At 48.6% G+C, this 15929-nt stretch overlaps 1 protein-coding gene across 1 annotated transcript in view; it reads right to left on the bottom strand.

Annotated features, from left to right (window-relative positions):
- Nucleotides 1-15929, bottom strand: part of LOC127442826 (receptor-type tyrosine-protein phosphatase N2-like) — a 280031-nt gene that overhangs the window by 147456 nt on the left and 116646 nt on the right. Inside the window, exons 8-10 of the mRNA XM_051701041.1 lie at nt 15405-15445; nt 14901-15319; nt 13152-13238 (exon numbers count right to left, since the gene is read on the bottom strand). Of these exons, the coding sequence (XP_051557001.1) occupies nt 13152-13238; nt 14901-15319; nt 15405-15445 (547 nt within the window). The remainder of the gene's footprint in view (nt 1-13151; nt 13239-14900; nt 15320-15404; nt 15446-15929) is intronic.

The following is a 15929-nucleotide window of genomic DNA, read 5'->3' as shown; positions in this document are numbered from 1 at the left end:
TGGCGCTCCAGCGGCAGTCTCCTCGCCCCTGTGCGCCCAGCTGTGGCACAAATCCGCCCCCAATGGTCTCCATGGGGTCACGAGGACAGGCCTCTTCCTCCCCCGTCCCAGGCTGTTCTGGGGGTGATGACAAGGAGCCAGGTAAGTGCTTCGATGTCCCTGAACTCAGCACAGCCACGACACGGCGTGGCACCTCAGACTCTGCCCCGCCGCGAAGCCCTACCCGCCGGTATGCCCGACGAGATTGTCCCCTTGGTCCCCCTTGCCCGGAGCTTGGACACGTGGCTTGCGCTTTCCAACCCGTCGCGATGGCTGGTCCAGACCATCCGACTTGGCTACGCGATTCAGTTCGCCAGGCATCCGCCCAAGTTCAGTGGCATCCACTTCACCTCGGTGAAGGGCGAGAACGCTGCTACCTTGCGCGTGGAAATCGCTACCCTCCTACGGAAAGGTGCGATAGAGCCTGTCTCTCCAGCTGAGTTTTACAGCCCATACTTCATTACACCGAAGAAAGGCGGTGGGTTGCAGACAATCTTGGACCTGCGAGTACTGAACCGGGCTTTACACAGGCTCCCGTTCAAGACGCTGATGCAAAAATGCATTCTAGCGAGTGTCCGGCATCAAGATTGGTTCGCGGCGGTAGACCTGAAGGACGCGTAATTCCACATTCTACCTTAACACAGACCCTTCCTGCAGTTTGCATTCGAGGGTCGGGCGTATCAGTACAAGATCCTCCCTTTAGGCCTGTCCTTGTCCCCTCACATCTTCACGAAGTTCGCAGAGGCAGCCTTGCCCCGTTAAGGGAAGTGGGCATTCGCATCCTCAACTATCTCGACGATTGGCTAATCCTAGCTCACTTTCGGGATGTGTTGTGTGCACACAGGGACCTGGTGCTCTCGCACCTCAGCTGACTAGGGCTTTGGGTCAACTGGGGAAAGAGCAAGCTCCTCCCAGTTCAGAGCATCTCTTTACTCGGCTTGGAGTTGGACTCAGTCTCGATGACGGCACGCCTCACGAATGAGCATGCACAGTCGGTGCTAACCTGTTTGAAGGCATTCAGACAGAAGACAGCGGTTCCACTGAAACTGTTTCAGAGGCTCCTGGGGCATATGGCATCCTCAGCGGTGGCCACTCTGCTTGGGTTGATGCATATGAGACCGCTTCAGCACTGGCTCCAGACTCGAGTCCCGAGATGGGCATGGTGCCGCGGGACACATCGCGTGGCCATCACGCCGGTCTGTCACCGCCACTTTTGCCCTTGAACCGACTTCACATTTCTACGGGCAGGCGTTCCCCTAAAGCAGGTCTCCAGGCACGTCGTGGTTACGACAGACGCCTCCAAAACGGGCTGGGGCACTGTATGCAACGGGCACGCAGCTGCCGGCTCCTGGACAGGCCCACGGCTGCGTTGGCACATCAACTTCCTCGAGTTGTTGGCAATTCTGTTTGGTTTCGGCCGTTGATCCAGGGCAAACATGCGTTAGTTCGGACAGAAAACACGGCAATGGTGGCATACATCAATCGTCAAGGCGGTTTACGCTCCCGTTGTATGTCATAACTCGCCCGCCGTCTCCTCCTCTGAAGTCAGCAGCACCTCAAGTCGCTGCGAGCCACTCACATCCTGGGCGACCTCAACACTGCAGCGGATGCGCTGTCACGACAGGTTACCTCAGGGGAGAATGGAGACTCCACCCTCAGGTGGTCCAGCTGATTTGGAGTCAATTCAGGCAGGCACAGGTAGACCTGTTCGCTTCCCAAGAATCCTCCCACTGCCCGCTCTGGTACGCCCTGACCGAGGCACCTCTCAGTATAGACGCACTGGCACACAGCTGGCCCCCTGGACTTCACAAATATGCGTTTCCCCCAGTGAGCCTACTTGCACAGATCCTGTGCAAGGTCAGGGAGGACGAGGAGCAGGTCATCCTGGTAGCACCCTACTGGCCCACCCACATGTGGTTCTCGGACCTCACGCTCCTCGCGATAGCCCCCCCGGCAAATTCCCCTGAAGAAGGATCTTCTTTCTCAGGGGCGTGGCACCATCTGGCACCCGCGACCAGACCTCTGGAATCTCCATGTCTGGCCCCTGGATGGGATGCGGAAGACTTAAGTGGCCTACCACCCGCGGTGGTGGACACGATCACTCAGGCTAGGGCCCCCTCTATGAGGCACCTGTATGCCTTGAAGTGGTGTCTGTTCGCTAAGTGGTGTTTTTCCCAACGCGAAGACCCCCAGAGATGCGCAGTCAGATCAGTGCTTTCCTTCCTCCAGGAGTGGTGGGAAGGGCAGCTGTCCCCCTCCACCTTGAAGGTGTATGTAGCTGCTATAGCGGCACACCAATGACAAAGTGGACGGTAAGTCCTTAGGGAAGCACGACCTGATCATCAGGTTCCTGAGATACGCCAGGAGGTTGAATCCCTTCAGACCGCACCTCATTCCCTCATGGGACCTCTCTGTAGTTCTTCAGGGTCTACAGGGAGCCCCCTTTGAGCCCCTGAAGTCAGCTGAGCTTAAGGCACTCTCTTTGAAGACTGCCCTCCTGACTGCACTCACTTCCATCAAGAGGGAAGGAGACCTGCAAGTGTTCTCTGTCAGCAAAACATGCCTGGAGTTCGGTCCGGGCTACTCTCACGTGATCCTGAGACCCCGACCAGGCTATGTGCCCAAGGTTCCCACGACCCCTTTTAGGGATCAGGTGGTGAACCTGCAAGCGCTGCCCCAGGAGGAGGCAGACCCAGGCCTGACATTGCTGTGTCCGGTGCACACTTTACGCATCTATTTGGATTGCACACAGAGCTTTAGAGTCTCTGAGCAGCTCTTTGTCTGCTTTACTGGTCAGCAGGAAGGAAGCGCTGTCTCCAAGCAGAGGATCGCCCACTGGCTCATTGACGCCATAGCAATGGCATATCACGCTCAGGACGTGCCGCCCCCGGCAGGGCTACGAGCCCATTCTACCAGGAGTGTGGCGGCCTCCTGGGCCTTGACCAGTGGCACCTCTCTAATAGACATTTGAAGAGCAGTGGGCTGGGCAACACCCAACACCTTTGTGAGGTTCTACAATCTCCGGGTGGAACCGGTTTCATCCCATGTAGTGGCAGGCACAAGCAGATAAGTCCGGGACAGCTGACTGGGTGTATCGCTTGTGCATAGTGCCTTTCACCTCCCCTGAGCTGAAGACGTGTGCTATTGACTCTCAGTAGTGTTCACAAACTGTGTTCCCTGGATGACTTCCTCCGAGCCCTGTGGCAGACGAGTTTGTGGAGAAACCCGTTGCTGGCTCAGTACATGTGCTAACTAAGCCCTGTACTGGGGTAGGTCCTCCGCATGTTTTGGTTCCAAATAGGTAACCCCATGCGACGTATATCTTCTGCTAATTCATTTCCCTGTTGGTAAACTGCGTCTTCCTTGGGCAGAGGCCCTCTGCCCCAGTCACCATGTTTGTAGAAACTCCTGCCCTGTAGGGTAGCACCTACCATGGGACTTCTCCACATGACATACTTCCGACAAAGCTCGGCAAGACCATGTGACGTATTCACACTCAAAATACCCCTCTGGGCAGGGTGTGGTCTCTGCGGTGTCTTCCCTTGGGAGGGACACCCCCCTGACGTAGACCTGGTGGCCCCAGTCGGTTAACAAATTTCACTCTTTTTTTGGGGGAGAGGAAAAAAAAGAGAGGATAAGAGGCCACGACTGGGCCGACACTCATAACAGCATTGGGGGAGGTTACGTGTCGGCCTGGTGCGCTGGCTACGAGGCACACAGTGGTCTGCCCGTCACACACCGCCAGTTCACGTAACACAGTTCAGCCAGTTGTGGCGTTTCGTATAGGGACCCCTAGTGTCACTACATTGACACAATGTCAAGTGAGTGACAGATAGGGAACGTCCTGGTTACTTGCGTAACCTCCGTTCCCTGATGGAGGGAACGAGACGTTGTGTCCCTCCTGCCACAACGCTGGACTACATGCTGAAATGACCGGGACCTTGTTTCGGCTCCTCAGCACAAAACCTGAATGAGTGGTTGCATACCAGCTCTTTTATACCCGTATGTTCGGGGGAGTGGTATGCAAATACCACTTGCCAATTTTCATTGGCCTTTTATCAAAGACCAGAGGTGTTTAGGACTCCCAAGAGTGACCCCTAGTGTCACTACATCGACACAATGTCTCGTTTCCTCCATCAGGGAACGGAGGTTACGCAAGTAACCAGGACGTTTCTTAATGGCATGAATCACACTGAAGGCCTAGACTTAAAATACACATGCTGCCACTCTTCAAAATGTGTTGAGGTTTACATGATGCATTTCAACTGCCATTGTATTGAAAATACTAATTAGGATATTCATCCTAAAAAAAAAAAGAATAAAAAGTCGTGGATTTGGAAAGACATGAATGTGAGTAAATTACAATTTTTGGGTGAACTATTCCTTTAAGCAAATAAATAAATAAATAAATACTACTACTACTAATAATAAAAAGACAAATCAAAGGGAAAAATAAAAAACCAACATATCTGCTATTTGAACAACTCAGTATTAAGAACATGACTGTTTATCTGTTCATGATTACTATATGTAACACTGGTGTGATGTATAAGGTGAATAGGATGGCAATGTTTAAAAAACAATGGTCCTGATCCTGAGGCAGATGCATTTATTTGGGGACTGTGGACCAGGGTGAGGTAGAGGTCACAATAGAAAGAAAAAAAGGGGGGAGAAAATAAAAGAGAAAAAGATAGAGAGGTGGAAGACTGGAGGAATGGTTCTGTCACCAGAACAAAATCCAATTCACACATCAGCAGGAGGTGAGAGCAACTCAAAGGTGATCTTACATCCTCAGCAGAATTAACACAGAGACACTCAGATATCTGCTGTAAAATAACTGGTGTTTATAAGAGTTGTTATAGCTCCCCTTCTGTCACTCACTCGACATTGTGTCGATGTAGTGACACTAGGGGTCGCTCTTGAGAGCCCCGATCACCTCAGATCTTTGAGAAAAGGCCAATGAGAATTGGCGAGTGGAATTTGCATGCCACTCCCCCAGACATACGGGTATAAAAGGGAGCTGGAATGCAGCATTCATTCAGATTTTTTCTTCGGAGCTGAGCGGTTGTACTGTCAGCGAGCTGATTACTACTGCTGTTCCATTCACCTCTTAAGAAACATATGCTGTTGGATATACGGCGCATTTCCAGCGGCTTTCTCTCCTTCTGCACGATGAGTGCAGATTTTGCCCCTGGGTGCTTCGACAGCACTAAAAGAGAGTATATTCCTGCTAAAGAGTATATTTCTCTATTAGAGCACACATACTGACGTTGAACATCTTTTTAAAGACGCGTCTTTTTAAAGATGCCTTTCCGTCTTTGTGTGATTCCTGGATGCGGTCGATATCTCTCTGCCTCCGGCGGCCACGGGCGCTGCCTCACGTGTCTGGGCAGCGATCACACTGAGGCAGCGTTTCTGGATGGTTCATGTTCTCATTGCGAGGATATGACCATGGCAACGTTGCGGTCGCGGCTTTCCTTCTTCCGAGGGAAAGCCACTCTAGCCGCCCCCCGCACTGTGCCTTCTTCCCACGGGTGTGAGGCCAGCCCGGCTGGCGATGGTGGCGATTTGGGGAGTTCAATGGGCGCGGTCTCGCCAGGTAATTCCCCGCGGACCTCCCGTTCCCCAGCATGCTCGTTTGCTCCCGTCTGGTTCCGAAATGAGGCCAGCCCGCCTCATGGCCGGCTTGACGTCTCTTTCGGGGCCCGCGAACAGGATGAGTCTTCGATTGCTGCATTGGAGAGCGCACTGACGATGTCGGATGCCGAGGACTCGACTGGGCTGCCACCTTTGGGTCTGCCCACCCAGTCTGAGGCCGACACAGAGCTGACCGCCATGCTTGCCCAGGCCGCCGCGAGTATCGGGTTGATGAACCCTCCAGCCTCACCTGAGCGCTCGCGGCTTGATGATTGGTTCCTGGGTTCGGGGCGCCGCTCAGGGCCATGCCCCCCCCCCCCCGGTTCCTTTCTTCCCTGAGGTGCATGATGAACTCACGAGGTCGTGGAGGGCACCTTTCGCTGCCCAAAACAGACTTCCAGGTTCATCTGCTCTCACTACCCTCGAAGGCGGGGCGGTCCACGGGTACACGGAGGTCCCTCAGGTAGATCAGGTGGTTGCGATGCACCTGTGCCCGCAAAACGGCGCCACCTGGTGGGATCGTCCGGCACTCCCCTCCAGAGCCTGTAGGACTACGTCGTCTCTGGCAGCTAAAGCCTATAGTGCCGCTGGACAGGCCACCTCCACCCTGCATGCCATGGCCCTCCTGCAGGTACACCAGGCCAAAGCACTAAAAGAACTGCACATGGGTATTCCTGATCGCGATGTGCTGCAGGAGCTGCGTTCAGCGACCTACCTCGCCATCCGGGCGACGAAGGTCACGGCGCGAGCACTCGGGCAGGTGATGTCCACCTTGGTGGTCCAGGAGCGCCACCTGTGGCTGAATCTGGTCGAGATGAGGGACGCAGACACGCGCCCATCTCCCAGATTGGACTTTTTGGCGACACCGTTGAGGACTTCGCCCAGCAGTTCTCGGCGGTGAAGAAGCAGACGGAGGCCATCCAGCACATCTAGCGTCCCCCTGCGGCGGCGACAGCCCAGGCGGCTCCGCCTCAGCCCGAGCCTAGCTCTCGGCCCCAGCGTAGAGCCCCCCGCAGGAAGCTGATGCCCCCCGTCTCTCGGGCCAGCACGAGGACCCGGAAGCCTCCTAAGCACCCCTGAGACGGACGACCCAGGGAGCGAGACGTCCGCTACGGAGCTGGTATCCAGACCACTCCATCCCCCACTGGAGGGCCGGGAGGTAAATCCTTTGTTTCCTTTTCTTTTTTGTTCGCCGTACCCATACCCAAATTGTCAAAAAAAGAGTGGTTTCCTCACTCCTTGGGTCACATAATCAGTGTTCACGGCCGCCGCTGTCACAGCCGCCAGACACTGAGCATTCGCAGCCAGGGCCCCACGAACGCGGCCCCCCCGCCTTTGCACGCTCGGCCGCGCCACACCTACGGCCAGTCGGTTGTGATGAGTCTCGAGGACGGCCCAAGAGGCCCTCCTCCTCAGTCGCTAATCCCACCCTATGCCGGGTACGCGAGCAAGGTAAGTGTTTTGAGGTCCCCCTCAGCGCAGCCGCCTCAGAACGAAGCAACGCTCCTCGACGTGGCGTTGCCTGCTCCCCCCGCCGCGAAGCCCCACTCCAGGTACGTCAGACGCAATCGTCCCTTAGTGCCACTCGCCCGGAGCTTGGACGCGTGGCTAATGCTTTTCAACCCGTCATGGTGGCTGGCCAGGACCATCCGACTCGGCTACGCGATTCAGTTTGCCAGGCGCCCGCCCCGGTTCAGCGGCGTCTGCTTCACTTCAGTGCAGGGCGAGAATGCTGCCACCCTGCGTGTGGAGATCGCGACCCTTCTACGCAAGGGCACAATAGAGCCTGTCCCTCCAGCCGAGAGGGTTCTACAGCCCTTACTTCATCATAGCAAAGGAAGGTGGTGGGTTGCGAGTTCTGAACCGGGCCTTACACAAACTCCCATTCAAGCTGCTAACGCAGAAACACATTCTGGCATGCATCCAGCATCAAGATTGGTTCACTGCGGTAGACCCGAAGGACGCGTACGTTCACGTCTCGGTTCTACCTCGACACAGACCCTTCCTACGGTTTGCTTTCGACGGCTAGGTGTATCAGTACAAGGTCCTCCCCTTTGGCCTGTCCCTGTCCCCTCGCATCTTCACGAAATTCGCAGAGGCAGCTCTTGCCTCGTTAAGGGAAGTAGGTGTCCGCATACTCTACCTCGAAGACTGGCTGATTCTAGCACACTCTCGAGAGTTGCTGTGCATGCACAGGGATTTGGTGCTCAGGCACCTCAGCCGTCTAGGGCTTCGGGTCAACTGGGAAAAGAGCAAGCTCTCCCCGGTTCAGAGCATCTCTTTTCTCGGCATAGAGTTAGACTCGGTCTCAATGATAGTGTACCTCGCAACGGGCACACAGTCGCTGGTTCCTGGTCAGGACCGCGATTGTGTTGGCACATCAACTGCCTAGAGATGTTGGCTGTACTACTCATCCTGCGGAGGCTATTGCCATTGATCCAGGGCAAGCATGTGTTGGTCCGGTCCGACAACACAGGGACAGTAGCATATATAAATCACCAAGGTGGCGTACGCTCTCGTCACATGTCGCAACTCTCCCGCCATCTCCTCTGGAGTCAGCAGCAGCTGAGGTCGTTGCGGGCCACTCATATCCCAGGCAGCCTCAATGCCACAGCAGATGCACTGTTGCGGCAGGCAATGCTCAGCGGAGAGTAAAGACTCCACCCCCAGGTGGTCCAGCTGATTTGGAGTCGATCCGGCAAAGCAGAGGTAGACCTGTTTGCTTCCCGGGAAACCTCCCACTGCCCACTCTGGTATTCCCTGATGGGAGCCCCCCTTGGGACAGACACACTGGCACACAGCTGGCCCCGGGGCCTGCACAAATACGCATTCCCCACAGTGAGCCTTCTTGCACAGACCCTGTGCAAGGTCAGGGAGAACGAGGAACAAGTCACCCTCGTGGCCCCATACTGGCCCACTCAGACTTGGTTTTCGGGCCTCAAACTCCTCGCAACAGCACCTCCCTGGCGGATTCCCCTGAGGAAGGACCTTCTTTCTCAGGGACGGGGCACCCTCTGGCATCCACACCCAGACCTCTGGAATCTCCATGTCTGGACCCTGGATGGGACGCGGAAGGTCTAAACGGTCTACCACCAGCAGTCGTAGACACAATCACTCAAGCCAGAGCTTCCTCTACCAGGCAGCTTTATGCCCTAAAGTGGCAATTATTCATGAATTGGTGTCCACCCAGAGATACGCAGTCGGGTCAGTGCTCTCATTTCTGCAGGAGAGGCTGGAGGGGCGGCTGTCCCCCTCCACCTTGAAGGTTTATGTAGCCGCTATAGTGGCTCACCACGACTCGGTCGACGGTAAGTCCCTTGGACAGCACGACCTGATCATCAGGTTCCTCAAAGGTGCCCGGAGGCTTAATCTTCCCAGGCCATGCCTCTTCCCCTCATGGGATCTCACCATGGTCCTCCTGGGCCTTCGGAGAGCCCCATTTGAGCCGCTAGAGTCAGTCGAGCTGAAAGCCCTCTCCTTAAAGACAGCCCTCCTGATTGCACTCACCTCCATCAAGAGGTTGGGGGACCTGCAAGCGTTCTCTGTCAGTGACACTTGCCTGGAGTTCGGTCTGGCAGATTCTCACGTGATCCTGAGACCCCGACCGGGCTATGTGCCAAAGGTTCCCACGACCCCCTTCAGGGATCAGGTGGTGAACCTGCAGGTGCTATCCCAGGAGGAGGCAGACCCAGCTCTGTCATTGCTGTGTCCAGTGCATGCTTTGCGCACCTACTTGGATCGCACGCAGAGCTTTAGATGCTCTGAGCAGCTCTTTATATGCTTTGGTGGACAGCGGAAAGGGAACACCATCTCCAAACAGAGGCTTGCCCACTGGATCATGGACACCATTGCGTTGGCCTACCAGACCAGACCCAGGCCGTGCCCGCCCACTTGCGGATTCGAGCACACTCTACAAGGAATGAGGCGTCATCGTGGGCACTGGCCAATGGCACCTCTCTAGCAGACATCTGCAGAGCAGCGGGCTGGTCAACACCCAATAATTTCGCGAGATTTTACAATCTCTGGGTTGAGCCGGTTTCGTCCCGTGTTCTTTCAGGTACAAACAGGTAGAGTTCGGTAATACGGAACAGCTGGCCAGGTGTATCACTTGCGTATAGCGCCTTTCCCCTCCCCTGAGGCGAAAATGTACGCTTTTACCCCAAGTTGAGTTCACGAAGTCATGGACCCTGGATGTCCTTCCTCCCTAGCCCTATGGTTCACGAACTTGGCGGAGGAGTTCACAGTCAGCCCCACTATGGGGTCTAATATGCCCTGTACTGGGATAGGTGCTCCACAGGTGCCGATTACTCCGGTAACCACTGTGATGTATATTCCGTGGTATGGTCTCCCTGTTGGCGGACCCACATCTCCCTTGGGCAGAGCTCTCTCTGCCCCCATTCGCTGTGTTTGTAGAGTTACCCCCCCCCCTTTTCATGGCGGGACCTACCACCATGCCTCTTCCATGCGCGGCTGCTAAGCCCATGTGTCATATTGCCATATGTTGACCTCCCCTTTTGGGCAGGATGTGGTCTCCGTGGGGTCTTTTCCCCCTGAAAGAATAGGAAAGGAAAAGATGCGTATGATAGCGTTACATGGCCCCAGCTGAATCCAATACTCTGCGGAGAGAAAACATAGAGAGAAAAGGCCGCGGCTGGCGTGGCTTGCTCCCATGCTAGTTACGTCGCTTCCCACCCTGAGGGATGTGGGGAACTACATGACGTCTTTTGGGGCGTTGGGGGAGGTTACGTGCAGTCTGATGCACCTGCTATTACGCACGCAGCAACTTGCTTGCACCTGCATCGGCAGTTCACGTAACACGGTTCAGCTGTTGTGGCGTTTTTCCATAGGGACCCCTAGTGTCACTACATTGACACAACGTCTCGTTCCCTCCATCAGGGAACGGAGGTTATGACAGTAACAGAGACGTTTCCCAAGGTAAGACATGTCTCAATGTAAAACCATCAAGACACACTTTGACAAATAATACTCAAAGACATGATTTCAGACGCATGATTGCACACACTGAAAAAGAAGTAACCTACAGTTGTTACATCAAGGATCTATTTATACTTGATCAAATTCATAAAAATGACATTTGTTGGTGTAATCTAATTTGTCAAGTTGATTTAGAAGCAACCTTAAAATTTGCTTCATGTCAAATAGTCCAAAAAAGTCCAAAAAAAAAAACAAAAACAAAACAAAAAAAATATATATATATATATATATATTTTTTTTTTTTTTTTTACTTTTGAATAACCAGATGTTACCACATGAAGCAAATTTTAAGGTTGCCTGACAAATTTTTGTTTACAGTGCACAATCATTTAATAATATACCACACAAAAATTGCATTAAAAAGTACACGTTTAATTACTTTTCCGCATACCAGTGTCCTGATTCCCATATACAGGTAAAATTCCCATAGATACAAAAATATAACTTCTAACAAATACACACCCTTCTGAAATCATTATCACTCCACTTGTATTTACTTTCCCCACACCAGTTGTTCCCTATTTTTCATGTCCCTCAAAAATCTGGAGGTTTCTGGAATGAAAACAGTGACTGCTAAAGCCACATAAACACAATGCCCCATATTCCTAGTTATAACACCATCAGTGCTGATAAGCAATCAGCAAATTGACACCAATACACAGAAGGAGGGAAGCCATAACATAATGATACTGCTTCTTATTTCGTCTCCCTTCGCACCATGAGGGAGTGTGTGGGATGGAGAGGAGAAGTGGAGTGTGTTTCTATATGGGTGAGTAAGTGTTGCTGTTGGTACAGAAGGAGAATAATGGGTTCATAAAGAATAAATGATAAAAACAGAAAGAAAGCAAGAAAAAGGCAGAATTGGTTAAATGAATGTGTGTGTGTTTGTATGTCTTTTTAAGAGATAAAGTGTGCAAGTGTGTGTGTTTGTGTTTCAATGTGTATGAAGGAAACCCACGAATGCGTGTATGTGTTTTTCTGTGCCCCCTTCTGTCTGCACAGAGTACAGCCCTTACGTCATGTCTGGAGTTTAGAAAGGTGCTACGCTGACTCTTTATAAAACTGCAACACAGTTTTACATGCAAACGACATTGCTGTTATTGTGTGCTTCAATGTCTATGTGAGTTTGTGTTTCCATGTGTGTACTGAACTTTTGTGATCTTTAACAGAAAATCTATATGACGACATGAGTTGAACATGCTTGTCCACTGTGCAGTAATATTTTACATTGTAGTTTCCGTGCCGTCTTTTCTCTAGCCACCAAAATTTTATTATAGGTATACATTTTATATAACAGTGTGTATCATTAAGTGCACTTTTCCATAATTTCTGAAAAAAGATGAAAAGCATGAGATTACAAAAGATACATTAGCAGGTATCTGCTTGAATAGATATGCAAGCCATCATTCAGGAGAGGAAATTAATCAAACACACACACAGACACAGCTCACCTGGACAATGCCGAACTACAAACAAAACACATACACAAAGATTTTTATGATCCATAAAAATATAGAATAATGACAATGAGCAAAATACTCAAATATGAATGGGACTGAAAGAAGATAGACATTCTAATATTAAAGCCTAAGGCCAAAACCATACTCATCCGTTTTTTGCTTGAAAATTCAGTTTTCAGTTACCTAACGCCATCATTTTCCAAAGTGTTTGATTATGGAGAGCATGTTTTTAAACACTCCATTTTCGGTGGAGGAAAACATCATTTTAGTGTGGATGAGAGGCGTAAACATAGAGAAATCAATGTGTTTTAAGAAGTAAAAACATATCAGTGTGGTCGTGGCCAAAAGCAGCTGTACCGCAGCTGTTTGATTCCATCAGTTCTTGGGTATGTCTTTAGAAGTCTTAAGTATTGTACAAAGACAGGGTCTGGTTCTTTCAGCTAGTATTAGTTAATTGATATTAGTAATTAATTAATGAAAATTAGTAATTGCATTAACACTTGCATTTCCTTTGTCCTTGAACAAAAGCAGACCTTAGCTTCCATTATAATGTGCCTGAGAAATATGTGTAATACGTTTAATACGTTTCTCGGCTAAATAAAAAAGTGTCAGAACACATTTGTTGCATTCCAAATAATTAAGCAGAAAGTTGCTTTTAATTTGTGCACTCTCAGAACAACAGCTCTCATCAGAAATATTCTGTTTGTAATTGAACTAAAGTTTACCACTGTAGTCGGGGTCAGGATAACACACACCTACACATACCGAGATGCATTTTCTCTCTTTAAACCATTTATAAAAAACTTGAACTTATATGTACACAATTCAGGACACACTCATTATCATTATACTGTCACTTCAAAATGAATGCTGAGCCCAAACTATATCGCAAAATGGAAAAACAAAAAAACAACCACAGGTTGAGTGTTCCATTGGCGCCATTAGTGTGTCAAAACAGCATGAGACTGTGTCTTCAACAAGTATGCTTATGTATGCCTGTGTATGTGCGAGCAAACTTACGAGAGCTGTAAAAAATCTGTTACACGAAGGTTGACTCTCTCAGCTAAGAGCTCCATAAGTTTCAGACCTTTGTCAGTGGAAAGAGAACTAGGTAAAGACACAAAGAAAGAGAAATCAAGAGGGAAAAATGAGATGAAAAGAGAAAGAGAAAGCCAGAGAATATTTAGCTTACTACATTGCTAAGGTGTTCTAAGTGTTTTTAGCATGTTGCTGTACTGTATAGTTGCTAAGGTGTTCTGGGTGGTTGCTAGGTGGTTGCGAACAGGCTCAAGTCAAAAGAGCCCACTCCCAACTCGCAAATGGCTCACATTCCTCCTTAAATGTCTTAAATGTATTATATTTTTAATTCTTAGGTACTTACTATTAGTATTGCCTCTAATTAATAAAATAATTACAGGATAAACATGACAGACAACTGCAAAGTTTAAAAATGTTAACATGTATAAAAAAGTGAACATCTAAAGTAAAAAAAGAATAGCTTTTCAACACTAAATAAAAAATTCAAGTTCAAAATGTAAGCCAGCCTTTAGGCAATAGGTGAAAACATTTAAACATAAACTATACATATCTGGGTACAGCTATGTGCAAAGCAATATTGAAAGTTACTAGTGGACATAAGAGGAATACAGAGAGCAGAGATTACATGAAATGCATAGGGAAAAGGACACAGGTGGCTTGTATGCTTAGATAAATCACCTGTATTTTCCAGCAATGAGGCAAACAATAAGGTGCAAATAGAATCCCTGTGAAGTGTGATGTCTTTATGATATGGCAATGCCAAATATATGTTATAAACACACACACACACACACACACACACACACACACAAAAACTTGTTCACACATCTCCACATGTGCAAACACAAACGCAGAAACTTACACATAAGCCTAAAGAATGATATGCATCCAAATGGAAGATGCTGGAGTGTAATGTTTTCACGCCTGCCACTCCCTTTTTGAACCACACTTACAGCATTTAAAATCTCCTTTTTGAAGATGTGTCTGTGTTTTCAGGTACTCCAAGTTAAATGGGACTGCAGTGAGTGAGCTATAAAAAAGGAGCATCTGTGAGATAAATCAAACTATTGGAGATGCAGTGGCTGCGGATCCCATCATCTTTCCCTTTGAGAGTTGTGCACAAATACAACACACTTACGACCATATACACACTAACACCAGTACACACAGATGACGCATGAGGGAAGCAAAATCAATTGCAGGTTAGGGTATGGACACTGAATCAAGAAAAAATGTTTAGAAACAGACAGACAGAGAAAAAAGTGTTGTGAAAATAGTTACCATAGTTCCTTCATATTAATCATTGTTTAAATGTTGTATTTGGAGACATATCATAGGTAAAAAAAATATGGATCCTTAACCATGTAACTACGGTTAATATAAAACATACCATATTTTTTGTTTTGAAAATTCATAGCCTAAACATATGTAGAAACTGAAGGTATAACTGTCATAGTCCTAATTTCAGATCTACTTCATAAAAATGTTGATGTGTGATAAAGAGGGTCAGGATACAGAAGAAGGGAGTCTGAACAGATACATAAACCAGTATTCACTATAAATAAGCAACCCCAATATGAGCAATGACAATGCCCTTTCAGAAATTGCAATTGCATATTATAAGGTCTGTGGCTGACACAAACAGATGTATATCTATGTGTCCTCTGTGAGTGCAAACATTTTGTTCTTAATGAGAGTCTGTTTACAGTAAGGGTTTTTATTTATACTTACTCTTCAGTGATAATGTAGCCAAAGTCTCCACTGTGTGGACTAGAATATGCTGCAACATTCACCTCCACTCTCACACCCTTCTTTTCCACCTCCTCTTTCTCCATGGAATTTTTTTGTGGCTGTTTTTCTGGTTTAACCACTGGTTCCACTTCTGGGGAAATGTGGATCCAATGGTCTTCCTCTGAGTCTCCCAGAGAATTTTGACCCAAAATCTCAAGTTCCATTTTCTTCTTCATCACATCCAGTTCTGTTTGTGTTGTCCGACTCTGGACATTCTCCAGACTAGCTCTCACTGGGCTTCCAGCATCTGGCTGATCCATGTAACCCAGAAAAGGCTCTTCTGCTTGGGGAGGACCAGCAGATTCAGGGCCAGCGTTCTGATCCAAGAACTCCAGTAGCTGGCTAATAAAACCTTTGTCCTGGAAATGATATTGGGAATTCTATTGACATCATCAGTGCAATATATCATGAATAGCATAGTTTTTATGTATTCCAACACATTACCTTGTCATCCAATTTAATGGCACTTTCTTCAGTTTGTGTTGCTGTAAAGAGAAGTTTTGATCAAGACTTTAAATCAGGATCTAACGGTCATGGCTCCCGTGTTCCATAAGTATAAAAATAAAAACTTATTGCATTGGCAATCATTACTCCACCTTTACTCCAAAGAGACTTTAATCCAGTTGATATTATGTCTATTAAAGGAATAAGTAACCCAAAAATAAAAATTATGTCATAATTAACTCTAAATCTAAGTAAATGTTAATTTTTAAAAATACTATTTTTCATTGTTAGTTCATAGTTCATAGTGTACTAACTAATGTTAGCACATATAAATTATAATTTAAAAAAAGTATTAGTACATGTTGCAATTAACATGAACCAAGATTTATAAGTGGTGTAAAATTATTGTTCATTGTTAGTTCATGTTAACTAACGTCATTAACTAATGTTAACAAATGCAACCTTATTTTAAAGTGTTGCAGAATTTCTAATTTTGGATTAACTTTTCCGGTAACACTGAACAAT

This window comes from Myxocyprinus asiaticus, chromosome 1, assembly GCF_019703515.2.
Source record: "Myxocyprinus asiaticus isolate MX2 ecotype Aquarium Trade chromosome 1, UBuf_Myxa_2, whole genome shotgun sequence".
Taxonomy (NCBI): domain Eukaryota; kingdom Metazoa; phylum Chordata; class Actinopteri; order Cypriniformes; family Catostomidae; genus Myxocyprinus; species Myxocyprinus asiaticus.
Note: the sequence above shows the minus strand (reverse complement) of the source record. Positions and strands in the feature narration are given on the sequence as shown.